The 18,614-nt window shown below is 41.3% G+C and overlaps 3 protein-coding genes across 3 annotated transcripts; 2 read left to right on the top strand and 1 right to left on the bottom strand.

Annotated features, from left to right (window-relative positions):
- Nucleotides 1-36: 36 nt before the first annotated feature.
- Nucleotides 37-1,375, top strand: LOC6562904 (transcription elongation factor S-II). Its single transcript, XM_001987941.3, has 3 exons — nt 37-117; nt 232-318; nt 381-1,375. The coding sequence occupies exons 2-3, from the start codon at nt 247-249 to the stop codon at nt 1,359-1,361; spliced, it is 1,053 nt and encodes a 350-aa protein (XP_001987977.1). The 5' UTR covers nt 37-117; nt 232-246; the 3' UTR covers nt 1,362-1,375.
- Nucleotides 1,376-1,909: 534 nt separating this feature from the next.
- Nucleotides 1,910-14,606, top strand: LOC6562853 (myosin-VIIa). The gene is made up of 11 exons (XM_001987940.3): nt 1,910-1,963; nt 5,653-5,731; nt 6,480-6,740; nt 7,112-7,461; nt 7,528-7,728; nt 8,273-10,667; nt 10,753-12,203; nt 12,308-13,660; nt 13,751-13,897; nt 13,983-14,103; nt 14,173-14,606. The coding sequence occupies exons 2-11, from the start codon at nt 5,714-5,716 to the stop codon at nt 14,377-14,379; spliced, it is 6,504 nt and encodes a 2,167-aa protein (XP_001987976.1). The 5' UTR covers nt 1,910-1,963; nt 5,653-5,713; the 3' UTR covers nt 14,380-14,606.
- Nucleotides 14,607-14,978: 372 nt separating this feature from the next.
- On the bottom strand, nt 14,979-16,343 carry LOC6562852 (mitogen-activated protein kinase kinase kinase 7). The gene is made up of 5 exons (XM_001987939.2): nt 16,204-16,343; nt 15,847-16,152; nt 15,580-15,759; nt 15,370-15,517; nt 14,979-15,319 (listed from the first exon to the last, which is right to left on the bottom strand). Exons 1-5 carry the CDS (start codon nt 16,240-16,242, stop codon nt 15,156-15,158), a joined length of 837 nt encoding a protein of 278 aa, XP_001987975.1. The 5' UTR covers nt 16,243-16,343; the 3' UTR covers nt 14,979-15,155.
- Between the last annotated feature and the right edge of the window lie 2,271 nt (nt 16,344-18,614).

Consider the following 18,614-nt stretch of genomic DNA (forward strand, 5'->3'; position numbering starts at 1 on the left):
ATGACACTGTTGCGTTAAGAATCATTAACTAGAACTAGATCCAGAACTGAACGACGCAACTCTTGGGAATACATAAAAGAAAAATTAGTAAACAACATTTATTGGAGGGAAATCAATGTAATAGTCCATTTATGCCAAATATATTCTAGTAACCGCCTAAAACTCAAAATCAAAACGTACTCAAAAGTCAGCAAACATAACCTCTGTGTTCTCTCACTGTTCCCCACTCAGCGAGCGGCTGTCAAAATGAGCGTCGAGGACGAAGTGTTCCGCATCCAAAAGAAAATCGGCAAAATATCCACGTCCAGCGATGGAGCCGTGAGTAAAATAATGAAATAGATCAATTGAAATGAATAATTTTGTGTGTTTATTTTGTATAGGGACAGGAGCAGGCGCTGGACTTGCTGAAAGCGCTGCAAACGCTGAACATTAATCTGGAGATATTGACAAAGACGCGCATCGGGATGACGGTGAATGAGCTGCGGAAGAGCAGCAAAGATGACGAGGTCATCGCACTGGCCAAGACGCTCATCAAGAACTGGAAGCGATTCCTGGCTAGCCCAGCGCCACCCGCCGCCGCCGGTAACCAAACGCCCAAAGAGAGCGGAGGTACCGCCGCCAAGGAGAGTGGAGGCGCCTCGAACAAGGAGAGTGGCGGCGCCGCCAGCAACAACAATAAATCCTCAAGTGCCGGCAAATCAAATTCATTGGCCAACAAGGAGAAATCATCGAGTGGCAGCAACTCCTCATCAACGGTAAAGGATAAGCGTGAGGAGAAAAAATCCTCATCGTCATCGTCGTCGACGTCATCGTCGTCGGCATCCTCGGCACAGACCACATTCCCATCGGGTGGCGGTGGTGGCATGAAAGATGCAGTGCGTCTCAAATGCCGCGAAATGTTGGCGACGGCCCTAAAGATGGGCGAGGTGCCCGACGGCTGTGCGGAACCGGAGGAAATGGCCGCCGAACTGGAGGATGCCATCTACATGGAGTTCAAGAATACGGATATGAAGTACAAGAATCGGATTCGATCGCGTGTCGCCAATCTGAAGGATCCAAAGAATCCCGGGCTGCGCGGCAATTTCATGTGCGGTGCCGTCTCTGCCAAGCAGCTAGCCAAAATGACGCCCGAGGAGATGGCCAGCGATGAGATGAAGAAGCTCCGGGAGAAGTTCGTCAAGGAAGCGATCAACGATGCCCAACTAGCCACAGTGCAAGGCACCAAGACCGATCTCCTAAAGTGTGGCAAGTGCAAAAAGCGCAACTGCACCTACAACCAGCTCCAGACCAGATCCGCCGACGAACCGATGACCACCTTCGTCATGTGCAACGAGTGCGGCAATCGTTGGAAATTCTGCTAAAAAAGAAGGAAAAAGAAAAACTATTCCCCTTTATCCCATCCACACAAGCAAACACACACACACATTTAAGCAATACATTTTGTATTTGTATACATGCATTCACACACTGACCACCTAAATTACAAATAAATTTCAATAATAAAACGAAAAGAAAAATAGAAAAAAAAATGTTTCATCTCATCAGTTTCTGATAAAGTTGCTGTTGTTGTTGTTTTTGTGCCACTGTAAGCTGGTACAGTATGCACGCACAACAGTGTTGCCAACTACTCGCAATATATTTAGAACTACAAAAGTGCAATTAAAATGTAGTAACTAAAATATATATAATTTGGTGCCAATTAATTGTTATTTCAAATAGTTTTTGTTTTTTTTTGTTTTAATATAAAATAAAGAATTTTGATTATTACAATTTGTTACTTTTAAGAAGTTGGCAGTTCCCATAATGAAATCACCTGCGTGACGTCAGAAACAATGGTAGTTAAGAGTTTGGTCACATTTTGCCAGAAGTAGTGTGATTTGAACGCATTCGGTCACACTGCCGGCAGTCCACAATTTTTGCTTGCGACGATCGGTTGTGTTCGGCTGTTATTTTGGTTGTTGAGGTAACTACCGTTAAAAGAAGCAGTGAGAAAAAGAAAAAAAATCAAACCAGCTAGCAACAAATTAGCCTGTTTAGTTTGCCAACCGCCAATGTGTACTTAACGGCTGACGCGTCTCCAAAGTGGCAAAATAATTAATGTTCAAGTTAAAAGTCCAAACGGCCATTGTCAGTTAACCTGTTGCGCGCTGCACTCGATGGTGCGTGACCTATTTATGTAACCTGTTTTTAAATAATATACCGCTTCAGTCTCGCTCCCAAGCTACAAGTTTCGGGACTTGGACTGGAACTTGAACTGGAACCGAAACTGAGACGGGGCTGAGACTGGGACTTGAACTGACTGGATGCGAGCAAAGTGTTAATCAAATGTTAGCAGCTAAATTGAATGCCGCAAAAAAGTGTATTTATTATCGAGCGCTGTTAAAAAAGTCAAAAACACTCTGCTAACTAGAAAAATGAGTGCATTCACCCTGCAAGCCACCATCTGTCTGTGTGTGTGTGAAACTAGAAAAGTGCGCTGAAAATCTAATAAGAGAATCATCGTTAGCCAAGGGCGTAGTTATTTTTTGTTTGAAAGGGTCACAAGTGAAACTGACACCCTTCTTTTTTATTATTATTATTTTTATTTATTGCTTTGTGTGTGTGTGTGTCAACAGATGAGCTGAAACGTGGCTGCATTGTGGCTAAAACCTCTCTGACCAAATAATGTTTAGCTACGCTTCAGGTTTCGTTGTCTAGAACGGTACTAATACACACACATACAAGCGCACCTGTTAAAGAGAGAACGAGAGGGAGAGAGAGAAAGAGAGAGAGAGAGAGCGAGCGTTATTTGTGGAGAGCGGCTCAAATTGCATTCATATTCCCCCTCTCTCTCTCTCTCGCTCTCTCTCCCTGTATTCGGCCTGTTCGCACACATTCAATTCATAGACAGAGATAAAAAAGCCTTGAGCTTGCGCTTGAGCCGCTGTTAGAATTCTATTCAGCAATAGAAACAACACTTGTTCAGCCGGTTTGTTGCACAACGGGATATTTTGTAGCTTTTGCTGCAGCCAAAGAACCCTTTTCAATAAAAGCTTCACATTGTGTCTGTGTGTGTGTGTGTTTTTTTTTTGCGTCTGTTAACATAGTTATTGTTGTTGTTGTGCAGCTTTCGCGACTTTTCAGCCGCAGACGCAGCCAAAGCGACGGCGACTTTCTGTTTGTTTGGTGAAACTTTTTTTAAGGTCGGCATCGGCATGATAATAAAAAATAAATAAAAAAAGAAGCTGAAAAAACAACAACAAACTGAAAACTGAACGCGCTCAGTTTATATCTATGATATTTAAGAAGATTTTAAAAGAGCAGCTAAAAGTGCTCTCTTAACACACACACACAAAGGCGCTCTCTTAATGTCAAAGTGGAAGAAGACGAAGAAGAAGAAAAAAGGAAATCATTTATGAAATATGCAGATACATAGATATTATATTTAACGCGTAATTTACGTGGCAACGCTGCACGAACTTTCACTAATGACTCTAGGTGAACTCTCACATACACACAACGCGCACACACACACGCGCACACACACACACAAGGCACACATACAGTTGCACGTGCGAAAATGCGTCGATCCAAATTCGCAAACAGATTTGTGCAGATTTAACTGATGTTTAATTTTTGCATGGCTGTTGTCTCAAATGTCCAAACAGACAGAAATCTCCAATTGGAACGTGCCTAAAATGAGTAATCCAGACATCAGCTGTAATGATGATAATGTTAATTTTTAACATTTTGTTGATTTTTGGTCGCTGCTTATCAGCGCTGTTTACTGATAACATTATTAGGCAACACGTATTTTAAATACGATTGGGCAGAACTCTAACTAATTACACTCATTCTCTCTCTCGCTCTTATTATAACGTGTGTGTGTGTGTTTGTGTTTGTGTGTAGATGGGGGAAGGGGGTGCTGTTGGGTGCATTGTATTTTGATCGACAGAGCGGAACCACGCTGTTAAATGTGCTTATATATCTGTATATACATATATCTAAATAGAAGCATATATATATATATATGTATGTGTTGTGTGTGTTTGTGTGTGTGCTGCTTTTGTTGTTCCGTCTGTCTGCAATTACACACTTACATACACACATACATACACACACAAATTACATATGTGCTTGTATCTTAGTTGCCAGAGACGCCTCCAACTTGGTTAGCTAAACGCATGCAACAGATTTTATTTTCTCATACAATCAAATTGATACCCTTAAATAATACAAATATTATTTGTAAATATATTTAAATAATTTATTATTTACAGCAATCACTTGAGAACTCAAATTGAGTATTTATGTCCTGTATATTATTTACAGGCGATATGCAATTTCAAATGATTTCAAAATATCTAATTCCAAACAATTCGAAAAACTTTCAGTTAATAGTAATAAGTTCGATATGTGAATTCGTTTTCGACTATAATTTGGCTGTGATCTGAATGCAGTTTGTGCAATCGTTCAATAATATGTCAATTTATATTATATTTCAATTGGAAAGCACTGCCTTTAAAACTGTAGCTTTTATTGCTATCGAAAATCGATTTATATCGACATTAGCGAAACGGTGGCAGTTATCGATAAAATCGAATAATTTTTACATATATTCTACATTCTAAATTTTTTCAATGGATTTATGGTATAAGAATCGGAATCAAAATTAGAAAATGCCTGATTCCTATAATATATATGTTATACACTATTATACTCTATATAACAATTTAATTTAATTTATAACAATTTCAATAACAAAGAAAAAGAGTTTCTTCCATCCATTTTCCGATCGATTTATCGCTCAGCTTTCTATGTATCTGTTCTCTGATTTGAAGTCCTCGAATACAATTTTGATAAATAAATAATGAGTATACTAAATATAAATATTAAAAACATTAAGTATGAATTGACTTAAGATACCCCTTGTGCGATTGCTTGACATGGTAATGCTTTCCATATGCATTTGGGCCAAAAAAAATTTCTATGGCCTAATCGAAGCTCTCAGTTCGCCGTATAAGCAATGAAAGTAAATATTTTCAATGAAAACAAATTGCAAAATGAGAAGAAAACAAAAACATTTCATTTGCATAACAAACGCAATGTTGAACCAAGTTCTGATTGGAAGGCACAAAAAAAAAATTGAGGTATTAACAATAGTTATTAAAAGTGAAATTGTGCGTTTGCCTTTTTTTGCATGTGAAAAGGTTTTTGGCTTTGTTTTCGATTCGGTATTCGAATCAATGAAGTTTTTGGTGTTGGATTTTAAATTTTGGTTTCCGCTTAACAGCAACGAAAGTACAAAAAAAGAAAAAGAAAAAAGAAACAGACACAATGACGAACTTGTCGCAGTAAAGTGTTAAATGGTTGCCAAAAAAAAAAGAAGAAAAATAAATGAGGAAATGGGGAGCTGAAGACGATAACAAACAAACAAAAGGAGATGGCGACAACTTGTAGATTCTTTCCATTTACCGTAAACTTCACCTTAATTTTTTTCTCCACTTCTTTTTTAATAGTTGTTTTCTACAGCCGGTTTTAAGCGCCTGCAGCAACATGTTGATGTTGATGTTGATAATGTTGTTGTTGTTGTTGCTGCTGCTATTGCTGCTGCTGTTTGCTTGTTGTGACTTATAAAGAGCGTCTACTCTTCTTCTTATTCTCCCTCAACAGCTTGACGAGCCTTGATATTGGATGCCAGAGAGCCAGGAACAGTAAATGAAGGAGGACGAATATGGTGATTGTAACACGTGTAAGTAAAGAGCACATCCGATAAGCGTAAAAGAACGAGAGAGAGCGTAAGAGAGAACTAGTTATATATATGTATGTATGTAAATTATGCATATATGCATGCGATCTCTTGCGAGAGCCATGAACACTTTGTAGCGATAAAAAACGCCGATCGGAAGTTCACACACGTTTATAAATATATATATATATATATATATATGTGTATATATATGTATGTATGTATCGTCTTGCTGAATACCCTGTATACTCTTCCATAAGGTATAATAAACTTGCAGAATTTTACACCATTTTTATTCTTGAATATTATTACTTTTGAGTATAACACAATTAGCACTTATCAATAATTTCATTTATTACTAATTTTCACAATTCTTCTTCAGTTTTTGATTATCAATTAGCACTGAAATGACTTAAGAATATACAAATAATATTCAATATCCAATGAGTATCTGTCGGTTGGGCACTCTAACTTCTTCTACTCATACATTGAATCATTGAAATGTATGTGTGGATAGCTCCCATGTCTCGTATATCTATCTGGGGTCTGTCCCTGGTGGGTTTTTTTTTTTTTTTTGTGTTACGCTCAACTGATTCTTACACACCAAAAAAAGACAACAACAAAAAGCAACGCAAAGCTTTATGGCAGTCGTGAAAACGTCCATGGCAACCCCATGACTCGTAAACTGGAATGTCAAATTGTAACCACTTGTTTTCCCATTCACACACACACACACAATTGCATTTGACAGGGTGACTACATCTGGATAGAACCCGCATCGGGACGGGAATTCGATGTGGCCATTGGAGCACGTGTCATCTCCGCGGAGGGTCGTCGCATCCAGGTGCGAGACGATGATGGCGACGAAGTGTGGCTGGCGCCAGAGCGTCGCATCAAGGCGATGCATGCCTCATCCGTACAGGGTGTCGAGGATATGATATCGCTGGGTGATCTGCACGAGGCGGGCATCTTACGTAATCTGCTCATACGTTACAAGGAGAATCTGATATATGTACGTAAACTTGGAATAAATAAATTTGTAATTAAAGTATTTGCATTTGAAAGTATTTTTGCAATTCAACTCAACACAGAGGAAAACTATCTTTAAATTACATACTTTTAAAAATATTTATTTGAGTTTTTGCTTAAAACTTAAAGTCTACAGCATTTCCAACGTATACTTTTAAATAACTATTTATTTTATTATATTTTTAAAGCACATTAAATTGACTTCATCTCTCCAATAAAGATGATGTAAAACTCATGATTATTGCGAAATTTTACCAGCCATTTAATAATGTAAATTGAAGTCTGACTGCTTAGTTAAATACCATCTATTTTTTGTATAGAATTTATAAGGGTTACTTTCATTTGCACATTTAGACGTACACTGGGTCCATATTGGTCGCCGTCAATCCGTATCAGATACTGCCCATCTATACGGGTGATCAGATCAAGCTGTACAAGGAGCGCAAAATTGGTGAGCTGCCGCCGCACATTTTTGCAATTGGGGACAATGCGTATGCGCATATGAAACGCTATCGCCAGGATCAGTGCATTGTGATATCTGGCGAATCGGGCGCTGGCAAAACGGAGAGCACAAAACTGATTTTGCAATATTTGGCTGCGATCAGCGGCAAGCACTCGTGGATCGAGCAGCAAATCCTGGAGGCGAATCCCATTTTAGAGGCCTTCGGCAATGCAAAAACGATACGCAACGATAACTCATCGCGGTAATTAAACTGACAGCTATTTTTCTAGCAGCTAATTCAAATAATTTCTAATTTATTCCATTGCAGTTTTGGCAAATACATTGATATACACTTCAGCGCCAATGGGGTGATCGAGGGCGCCAAGATCGAGCAATATCTGTTGGAGAAGTCGCGCATTGTGTCGCAGAATCACAGCGAGCGCAATTATCATGTCTTCTACTGCATACTGGCAGGCCTGTCCGCCGATGAGAAGAGTCGTCTCGACCTGGGCGCAGCTGCCGACTACAAGTGAGTTCGGTTGAAATCTGTTTTTCCTGAGTTTAGTTTTAAACATTCTTCTCTGATCTTAACTTTTTCGAATTGGCCGCATATACCTTATGGGACTGGAGACATGTTCTTCTGTCCCTTACACACTTTTGCTTAACTTCATTTTACCCTTTTTATAATTTGATAGTTTTTTCTGTTCAAGCCATCTGCTAATGACTGGTTTTCCACTGGTATTTCACAGTGTATTCCGTAGTCGGTTCTCACTTATTTTTGTGAAAAGTGGATGGTTTGAAAGAAGTTGCTTAACACAAAATTGAAAATAGAAAACAAATTTCTTATTTTGCTGCTGTTAGATATGAAAATACGAAATTTTGAGTTGTGTTTAGCCAAGGAAAACTTCGATTATGCTTCTTCATATTTATTATCTTTACTTAATCCTTTCATTTCACATAAATATTAATTATTATTCGAGTTTAAATCTTTTGGTATACAAAAAATAAATTCAGTTTAGCTAAAATTGTACTAATAAATATGTAAATAAATATTTATCAAAATTGTTCTACAGATACTTGACTGGCGGGAATAGCATAACGTGTGAGGGACGTGACGATGCCGCTGAATTCTCTGATATACGATCGGCGATGAAGGTGTTGCTCTTCTCGGATCAGGAGATTTGGGAGATAATCAAGCTGCTGGCGGCGCTATTGCATTGCGGCAATATTAAATATAAGGCGACCGTTGTCGATAATTTGGATGCAACGGAAATACCGGAGCACATCAATGTGGAGCGTGTCGCCGGACTGCTCGGCCTGCCCATACAGCCGCTGATCGATGCTTTGACACGTCGCACACTGTTCGCCCATGGTGAGACTGTCGTCTCGACACTGTCCCGCGATCAGTCTGTCGATGTGCGCGACGCATTCGTCAAGGGCATCTATGGGCGTTTGTTTGTGCATATTGTGCGTAAAATCAATACGGCCATATTTAAGCCGAGAGCGACATCCCGCAATGCGATCGGTGTGCTGGATATCTTTGGGTTTGAGAACTTTGATCAGAATAGCTTTGAGCAGTTCTGCATCAACTATGCGAACGAGAATCTGCAGCAGTTCTTTGTGCAGCACATCTTCAAGCTGGAGCAGGAGGAATACAATCACGAGGCAATCAACTGGCAGCACATTGAGTTTGTCGACAATCAAGATGCACTCGATTTGATAGCCATCAAGCAGCTAAATATAATGGCACTGATCGATGAGGAGGCACGCTTCCCCAAGGGCACCGACCAGACAATGCTCGCCAAGCTGCACAAGACGCACGGCGCGCACAAGAACTATCTGAAGCCAAAATCGGATATCAATACCAGTTTCGGACTCAATCATTTTGCCGGTGTCGTTTTCTACGATACACGCGGCTTTCTCGACAAGAATCGCGACACATTCAGTCCGGATTTATTGCATTTGGTTAGCCAGAGTGGCAATAAGTTCTTGCGTCAAATCTTTGCCCAGGACATTGAGATGGGTGCGGAGACGCGCAAACGCACCCCAACACTCTCGACACAATTCCGCAAGAGTCTCGACGCACTGATGAAGACGCTGAGCAGCTGCCAGCCGTTCTTTATACGCTGCATCAAGCCCAACGAGCTGAAGAAACCGATGATGTTTGATCGTGGTCTATGCTGTCGGCAGCTGCGCTACTCCGGCATGATGGAGACCATACGGATACGACGTGCCGGCTATCCAATACGTCATGGCTTTCGTGAGTTTGTCGAACGATATCGTTTCCTCATTGCCGGTGTGCCGCCGGCACATCGCACCGATTGCTTGGCGGCCACAACTCGCATTTGCGCAATGGTCTTGGGCAAATCCGATTATCAGCTGGGCCACACCAAGGTCTTTCTAAAGGATGCCCACGATCTGTATTTGGAGCAAGAGCGCGATCGTGTCCTCACACGCAAAATCCTAATACTGCAGCGCAGCATACGCGGCTGGGTGTACAGGCGTCGCTATCTGCGTCTCCGTGCCGCCGCCATCAGTGTGCAGCGCGTGTGGAAGGGCTATGCGCAACGCAAGCGTTATCGCAGCATGCGTGTGGGCTATATGCGGCTGCAGGCGCTCATCCGATCGCGTGTCCTCTCGCATCGCTTTCGCCATTTGCGCGGCCATATTGTGGGGCTGCAGGCGCACGCGCGTGGCTATTTGGTGCGCCGTGAATACGGCCACAAGATGTGGGCGGTGATCAAGATACAGTCGCATGTGCGACGCATGATCGCTGTGCGGCGTTATCGCAAACTGCGGCTGGAGCATAAACAGTTTGCCGAAGTGTTGCAGCTGCGCAAACTGGAGGAGCAGGAGCTGTTGCATCGCGGCAATAAGCATGCCCGTGAAATTGCCGAACAGCATTATCGGGATCGTTTGCATGAGCTGGAGCGACGGGAGCTGCAGGAACAGCTGGAGGATAGACGGCGTGTCGAGGTCAAAATGAATATTATTAATGATGCGGCCAGAAAACAGGAGGAGCCCGTCGACGATGGCAAACTGGTGGAGGCCATGTTCGATTTTCTGCCCGATTCTAGCAGTGATGCACCGACACCACATGGCGGACGTGAGACGTCCGTATTTAATGATTTGCCGCATGCACAGGCCGTTAATCAGGAGGATATCATTGCGCCGATGCACATCTCGGAGGATGAGGAGGATCTATCCGAATATAAATTTCAAAAATTTGCGGCCACCTATTTTCAGGGCAATGTCAATCATCAGTATGCCAAGAAGGCGCTGAAGCATCCACTGTTGCCGCTCCATACACAAGGCGATCAGCTGGCCGCCCAGGCGCTCTGGATAACCATATTACGTTTCACTGGCGATATGCAGGAGCCCAAATATCACACCATGGATCGCATGGACACCACATCCGTCATGTCGAAGGTGACGGCAACGCTCGGACGCAATTTCATCCGGAGCAAGGTGAGTTCAAACTCCAAATAAAAGAAAATACAAACGGCAAGTGTAAAATAATAAACAAATTGACTTTGGTACGACTTTGATATAGGAATTCCAGGAGGCTCAACTGATGGGTCTCGACCCAGAGGCGTTTCTCAAGCAAAAGCCGCGCTCGATACGCCACAAGCTCGTCTCGTTGACGCTGAAGCGAAAGAACAAACTGGGCGAGGATGTTCGACGGCGACTGCAGGATGATGAGTACACCGCCGATAGCTATCAGTCGTGGCTGCAATCGCGTCCGACATCGAATCTGGAGAAGCTGCACTTCATCATTGGCCATGGCATATTGCGGGCAGAGTTGCGCGACGAGATCTACTGCCAGATATGCAAGCAGCTAACAAATAATCCATTAAAATCATCGCATGCCCGCGGCTGGATATTGTTATCGCTGTGCGTCGGCTGCTTTGCCCCATCGGAGAAGTTTGTCAATTATCTGAGGGCATTCATTCGAGAGGGGCCGCCCGGCTATGCGCCGTATTGTGAGGAGCGTCTGAAGCGTACATTCAACAATGGTACACGGAATCAGCCGCCGTCATGGCTGGAATTGCAGGCGACCAAATCGAAGAAGCCCATTATGCTGCCCATCACATTTATGGATGGCAATACGAAAACGTTGCTGGCTGATTCGGCGACAACGGCTCGCGAATTGTGCAATCAGCTATCGGATAAGATAACGCTCAAGGATCAATTTGGCTTCTCGCTATATATTGCGCTATTCGATAAGGTTAGCTCGCTGGGCAGCGGCGGTGATCATGTGATGGATGCGATATCACAGTGTGAACAATATGCGAAGGAGCAAGGCGCCCAGGAGCGCAATGCACCGTGGCGTCTCTTCTTTCGTAAGGAGATATTTGCGCCATGGCATGAGCCAACCAACGATCAAGTGGCCACAAATCTCATCTATCAGCAGGTTGTGCGTGGCGTTAAATTCGGCGAGTATCGTTGCGACAAGGAGGAGGATCTGGCCATGATAGCGGCCCAACAATATTTTATCGAATACGGCACGGATATGTCCATGGAGCGATTGTTTACGCTGTTGCCCAACTTTATACCCGACTTCTGTCTCAGCGGCATCGATAAGGCCATCGAGCGATGGGCAGCTCTTGTTCTGCAGGCGTACAAGAAGTCCTATTATGTGAAGGATAAGATAGCACCGCTCAAGATCAAAGAGGACATTGTCAGCTATGCCAAATATAAGTGGCCGCTGCTCTTCTCACGCTTCTATGAAGCGTATCGCAATTCGGGTCCTAATTTGCCCAAGAACGATGTCATCATAGCAGTCAATTGGACGGGCGTTTACGTTGTGGACGATCAGGAGCAGGTGCTGCTCGAGCTCAGCTTTCCGGAGATTACAGCCGTTTCCAGCCAGAAGACCAACAAAGTGTTCACCCAGACATTTAGCCTGTCCACGGTACGTGGCGAGGAGTTCACATTCCAAAGTCCCAATGCGGAGGATATACGTGACCTGGTCGTCTACTTTTTGGATGGCCTAAAGAAACGGTAAGTGGCATCCCAAGCCGATCCACATTAATTTGAATTTTGAGCTTGTGATATTTATGTGTGGAGTGTGTATAATCCGCTAATCTATATTTACAATTTTGCAGATCAAAATATGTGATTGCCCTGCAGGATTATCGTGCGCCGTCGGACGGCACAAGTTTTCTATCATTTTTTAAGGGCGATCTGATCATACTGGAGGATGAATCATGCGGCGAATCGGTGCTGAACAATGGCTGGTGCATTGGACGCTGCGATAGGTCGCAGGAACGCGGCGATTTTCCCGCCGAAACGGTGTATGTGTTGCCAACGTTGAGTAAACCGCCTCAGGACATATTGGCCTTGTTTAACATTGAGGAGGCGCATCATGGCCGGCGCCTCAGCATGGCATCCAATGGAGGCGCTGTAGAGCCGCGCGATCGTCCGCACACGCTCATGGAATATGCCCTGGATCATTTCCGTTTGCCGCCCAAGCGCACCATGTCCAAGACACTGACGCTCAGCTCAAAACGCAGCGAGGAATTGTGGCGGTATGCGAGGGATCCGATTAAGGCACCGCTGCTGCGCAAGCTGCAGAGCAAAGAGGAGCTGGTCGAGGAGGCGTGCTTCGCCTTTGCTGCCATACTTAAATATATGGGCGATCTGCCATCGAAGCGTCCGCGCATGGGCAATGAGATAACCGATCACATCTTCGACGGTCCGCTCAAGCATGAGATATTGCGAGACGAGATCTATTGCCAGCTGATGAAGCAGCTAACTGACAATCGCAATCGAATGTCCGAGGAGCGTGGCTGGGAGCTGATGTGGCTGGCTACGGGTCTGTTTGCCTGCTCGCAGGGCCTGCTCAAGGAGCTGTTAATGTTTCTACGGACGCGTCGTCATCCCATCTCACAGGATTCAATGCATCGTTTGCAAAAGACCATACGGCATGGACAGCGCAAATATCCGCCGCATCAAGTGGAGGTCGAGGCCATACAGCACAAGACAACGCAAATCTTTCACAAGGTCTACTTTCCGGACGACACTGACGAAGCGTTCGAAGTGGACTCGTCCACGCGGGCCAAGGACTTTTGCAACAACATCTCGCAGCGCCTTTCGCTGCGCACAAGCGAAGGCTTCTCGCTCTTTGTGAAGATCGCCGATAAGGTCATTTCAGTGCCGGAGGGCGATTTCTTCTTTGACTTTGTCCGCCATCTGACCGACTGGATAAAGAAGGCGCGACCGATACGCGACGGCGCCAATCCGCAGTTCACCTATCAGGTGTTCTTCATGAAGAAACTGTGGACGAATACGGTGCCAGGCAAGGATCGCAATGCCGATCTCATCTTTCACTATCACCAGGAGCTGCCCAAGCTATTGCGCGGCTATCACAAATGCTCTCGCGAGGAGGCCGCCAAGCTGGCCGCTCTCGTCTTTCGCGTTCGCTTTGGCGAGAATAAACAGGAGCTGCAGGCCATACCGTAAGTGTTGCAATGTCCAATCTTCAATTGTTCATCTTGTATACATTAAACATTATCGTTGTTATCCCATTGTCCCATTATCACATTCAGGCAAATGCTGCGCGAGCTGATACCGTCTGACATTATGAAGATGCAGAGCACAAGCGAATGGAAGCGTTCCATTGTTGCATCTTATAATCAGGATGGTGGCATGACCTCCGAGGATGCCAAAGTGGCATTTCTGAAGATCGTATACAGGTGTGTGTGTTTGTGTTTGGAAGTCTGCGTGCGCAAGTGTAATTAATTTTGTTCTACTTTCAAATCTACATATGTATATAAATAGATGGCCAACCTTTGGCTCTGCATTCTTTGAGGTGAAGCAAACCACCGAGCCAAACTATCCGGAAATGCTGCTTATTGCCATTAACAAGCATGGCGTGAGTCTCATACATCCAGTAACAAAGGTAAGTCAAACAATGTGCATATTATATATATATATATATATATATATATCACAATTAATGCCATTGCAGGATATACTGGTTACGCATCCTTTTACGCGCATCTCAAACTGGTCATCGGGCAACACGTATTTCCACATGACCATCGGGAATCTGGTGCGTGGCTCGAAGCTGCTGTGCGAGACATCGCTGGGTTATAAGATGGACGATCTGCTGACATCATATATATCGTTAATGCTGACCAATATGAACAAGAATCGAACCATACGAGCCAACTAGTAAACATATCTACATATATATATAAACGGACACACACACACACACACACACATATACTTATAATTATAAAATATAAATGCAATAATTATATAACTAGTACTCATAGTTAATTACCTATTGTGCATTCCACGACCACACCGCTCTCCCCCCACCCCGCACGGTTACCCTTCCCCAACCATTTTCATATTTATATTATGCCTTTCTTTTGTAAAAATTCGCAAACTTTTGTTTTTAGTATTTTATGGCACATTCCGTTTATTTAAATTATTAATTAAACACGTCAATTAGAAAGTCTTACATATGAGTAAATAATTGTATAACTTTCTGTATATCTCAACTGCATATCTGTACTGATGACTTTTTGTATCAAATACATAGAAATGTTCAATTATTTAATAAATTATATATATACTTATATAAAATGTTTATTTTCAACTATCGTATTAACTCTTTTCGAATCATTTGTAGAATATCTGTTGTGTTTTTTTCTTTTTCTTTTTTTACCGATTAATGTGAAATCAATGAATAAATGACAAAATGAAAAAACCCAAATCCAAATAGTGTTTTTTTTTTAAATTAACTTCTTACTGATTAAATGTTGGTTTTATCAAGATAAACTGATTTATGAACTGGTGTATAGCAATTCACATTGTATTTTTATAATACAGACAACTCAAACATATGTATCTTTATGTGTACAAGTACGAATGTTTTCTAAAGCAATTTTCAAAGTCGGACATTCTCGGATTGCGCACTTTTAGTTCTTTGTTTAAAATTTATAGCACCTTACATTTTTTGCTGGGAGACACTGTAGATTGTTTTCTCAACCTGTCCGCAATATCTTGCATAGAAGGTCGTTTATCGCAATCTTTATCCCAGCACTCCCGTATCAGTTGCCGAATGTCTTTGGGGATTGCAGCATCAATAGGGGGCCGCAGATCTATACAAAAAATGATTATTATTGAACTGTATGTATTAAGATGTACATACCCTCCGTATCAATTTTTTTTAAGAGTTCGGTAAGTCTAATTTCTTTGATAATATCTTCGTATGGCATCTTACGCATGAAAACTTCCCAGATTGTAATGCCAAAGCTGTACACATCACATTTCTCATCATATTTCTTGCCATTTAAAACCTGTGCGTTTGTAAATCGTTATAAGTAACAAAATTTATACGATAATATGGAGATATAGTTACCTCGGGTGCCATATAAATTGCAGTGCCCACATAGCTTGTCATGTTGGTTTTCACATTTCGCATAAGGCCATAATCACATATTTTCAAAGTCTTTCTGTCACCGTCTAGTAACATATTGGAGGGTTTAACGTCCCGATGAATGTAGCCTCTCACTGAATGCGCACGAAGATAAGCCAATGCCTAGAACCAAAAATAGAACATTAATCACCATTATTTTGCTCCCCACTACATATAAATGTATGTAGGTATAAATTTATGTATATATACCTGCGCTCCCTGGCATAACCACCCAATGCCCTCCGCATAGCTGTATGGGATGCTGGTCTTATGCATAAGATGCCACAAGGATCCACCAGCCATATACTCCATTACCAAGTAGGTGTTGCCTTCGAAAGTCGAATAACCAAACAATTTGACGCAGTTCTCATGACCATTGACCATTTCCTGATACGTGGCCTCTTTCCGAATTGCTTCCTCCTTGTCAATGTGCCCTATTAGTTGTTTAATAGCCACCTTCTCGCCCATATATTTTCCACTGTAGACAACTCCAAAGCCACCCTCTCCAATTTTATCCTAAAATGTCATTCGTTTTAATTGAAAGACTTATAAGACAAAACTACTTACTTCATCCATGATAAGTTCATCATACTGGATTATCTGCATTTCTAGTCAGTATAATAATTTACCAAAGAACAGAAATATATAAAATATAGAACACGTTTTCACGCCAGTGACTAATCCAGCACGTAAAAGAAAAATGAATTCAAAAGTGTTATCTATCAAAAGTGAGCGGTGATCGCCACTGGTTCCGATAGGCAAAATGTAACATAACTTAATCAAAGAATTTGGAATCTGGAAAATGTAGTATTTCATTGCATATATTTTAATCAATAGTATTTAAGCCTAGTTCAGATCGACAACAAGTTTGCGTCTGTGAAAAATTAATTTAATTCATTAAATGAAAAAAATTGTGCCAAGATCGAAAAAAAAATTACCTAATATTGAACAAAATATATATGGTATTTTTATTCTGTTGAAAAATGTAAGTCAAATGAAAACAACAAATTTAATGCAGAAAATGTAATAATTTTTAATTATTTATTAAATAATAATATATTGCAGCTTCTCATTGAATTAACCCCCGCACACTTCCGGCGATTTGCGGTGGTATTTTATGTCACTATCTATAATATATAGTATTCAAATATGTTTATGTATTATTTCTTATACTAGATAACGTGAAATTTATGAAAAATTAAATGATGAATAATAATGGACATCGAACGGCCGTTGCCAATATTTGATATTTTTGGCTTTAATAATGTACAGTCAAATGTGTTTTTCTGTTCTTTATTTGTTTTTAAGCCACTCAATGGACATTGCACCAAAATTGTAATACTTTGTTTGGTGCAGACAAAAAAAAGTATATGCTCCAAGTTTCAAATCAATAAGGGTGTGAAGAATATTGAGCTCACAAGGACGGAAAGGCAGCGAGATGGATATTGTACTCTGATACCGAAGGCTTAAGATAAAATTCTACTTGCCGCTTGCGTATCAAAATAATTCGGCATTACCGAATAATTCTCATTTCAGCAAGTCATTTCAGAACAAGTTTATTTTGTTTTTATCAATAACTTTATCGATTTCCGATTGGAATTTTTAAGGTTCATTTACACATAACATTCCCTGACATATTATTGATCAACTGCATAAATTTCATTAAGATCGGATATAGTTATATTATATTCTTAATTCTTCTATTACTCGCTTTTCTATCAGTAGGCGCAATGAAGGACGAAGGACGCTGTGCCGTATAGTGATTCCAACCATTTGTAATCAAGTGTCCTTTAAAGCTGTAATGCAATTTTCTGATATCACTCATGTCTGGTCGTTCAGCTGCAAGAGTTACAATTTTGAAAATACTTGTGTTAGAATGCGGACAGTTTTCGCACTTCCACCGATTTTTTCTAGCAACAATTTAAGGCGATGTTTTATACCAAGCAAGAAGTTATGCAGTGAGTAATCCGACAGTAAATATGTTGATTTTCCATCCATAACAATGCCGTATATTTTTACAGTGTGTTCGTTTTTCTGTAATGATGGGCGTATCAACAGCTCGATAACTTGATTCTCGAATAGCGAGTTTAAAATGCATTGTTCTGTGATCAATTTAAATTGATTTTATTTCAGCTAAATCTTTACAAAGCCACGTTGCACTGAAGGTCTCGCCAAAGGCACCTTCTCCGACTTTCTGCGGCATCCATAAGTAAATATAAAATTAATCTTACATAAAGTACAATATGATACAGATATGATATGATAATACCTCGTGTATCCCAATGTTTTCCCAGTCAACAACGACTCCGGTATCAGCTCTTTAGACTTTTAGTAATTTTGAAGTCTGCAATTTAAGCGAACCAGTAATTATACGAACTTCAATCATTTAGTTTCGTTTTACTTAATTATCCTTGATGTGGCATAAGCAATTCTCTTATCTGGATCAGAACGCAAACAATTTTCATTTAATTTTTTTTATTGGATCGTCGTCGAAGAATTAGTTGCAAACACACAGTGCCGGGCATTAACCGGGATTTTTTAACCGAAATATACGGTTAAAATGCAGTCCCGGGGCAAGTAAGAAGGGCCCTTAACAGCAACCGATCACGTGTTGGTTTAAATATTACTCTCTTATTAACTGTACCATGTAGAAACAAGGAATCAATACGGAACCAAATACCGCGAATACATTTAAAGAAATTCATAATCTTTACCGGAACATTCTGTACACACTTTGTACTTTAATACCTGCTATTACACCGAGAGTGATGGTAGAACAACTTCTTGCGGGTCATCATCTCCCAAATCTGTATGTTGAGAAAAGATGAGAATTAGAAAGGTAATTGCATTGAAAGTTATTGCTAGTTGCGGACTGGCAATACGGAAAATAATGGAAAGGCTACACAAAGTTGGAAACCACCAGATTAGCCCACATTAAATAATTTAGTAAAAATAATTAAAATATTCAGAGGTTCCTC

Source organism: Drosophila grimshawi, unplaced genomic scaffold (assembly GCF_018153295.1).
Source record: "Drosophila grimshawi isolate 15287-2541.00 unplaced genomic scaffold, ASM1815329v1 contig_1377, whole genome shotgun sequence".
Classification (NCBI taxonomy): Eukaryota; Metazoa; Arthropoda; class Insecta; order Diptera; family Drosophilidae; genus Drosophila; species Drosophila grimshawi.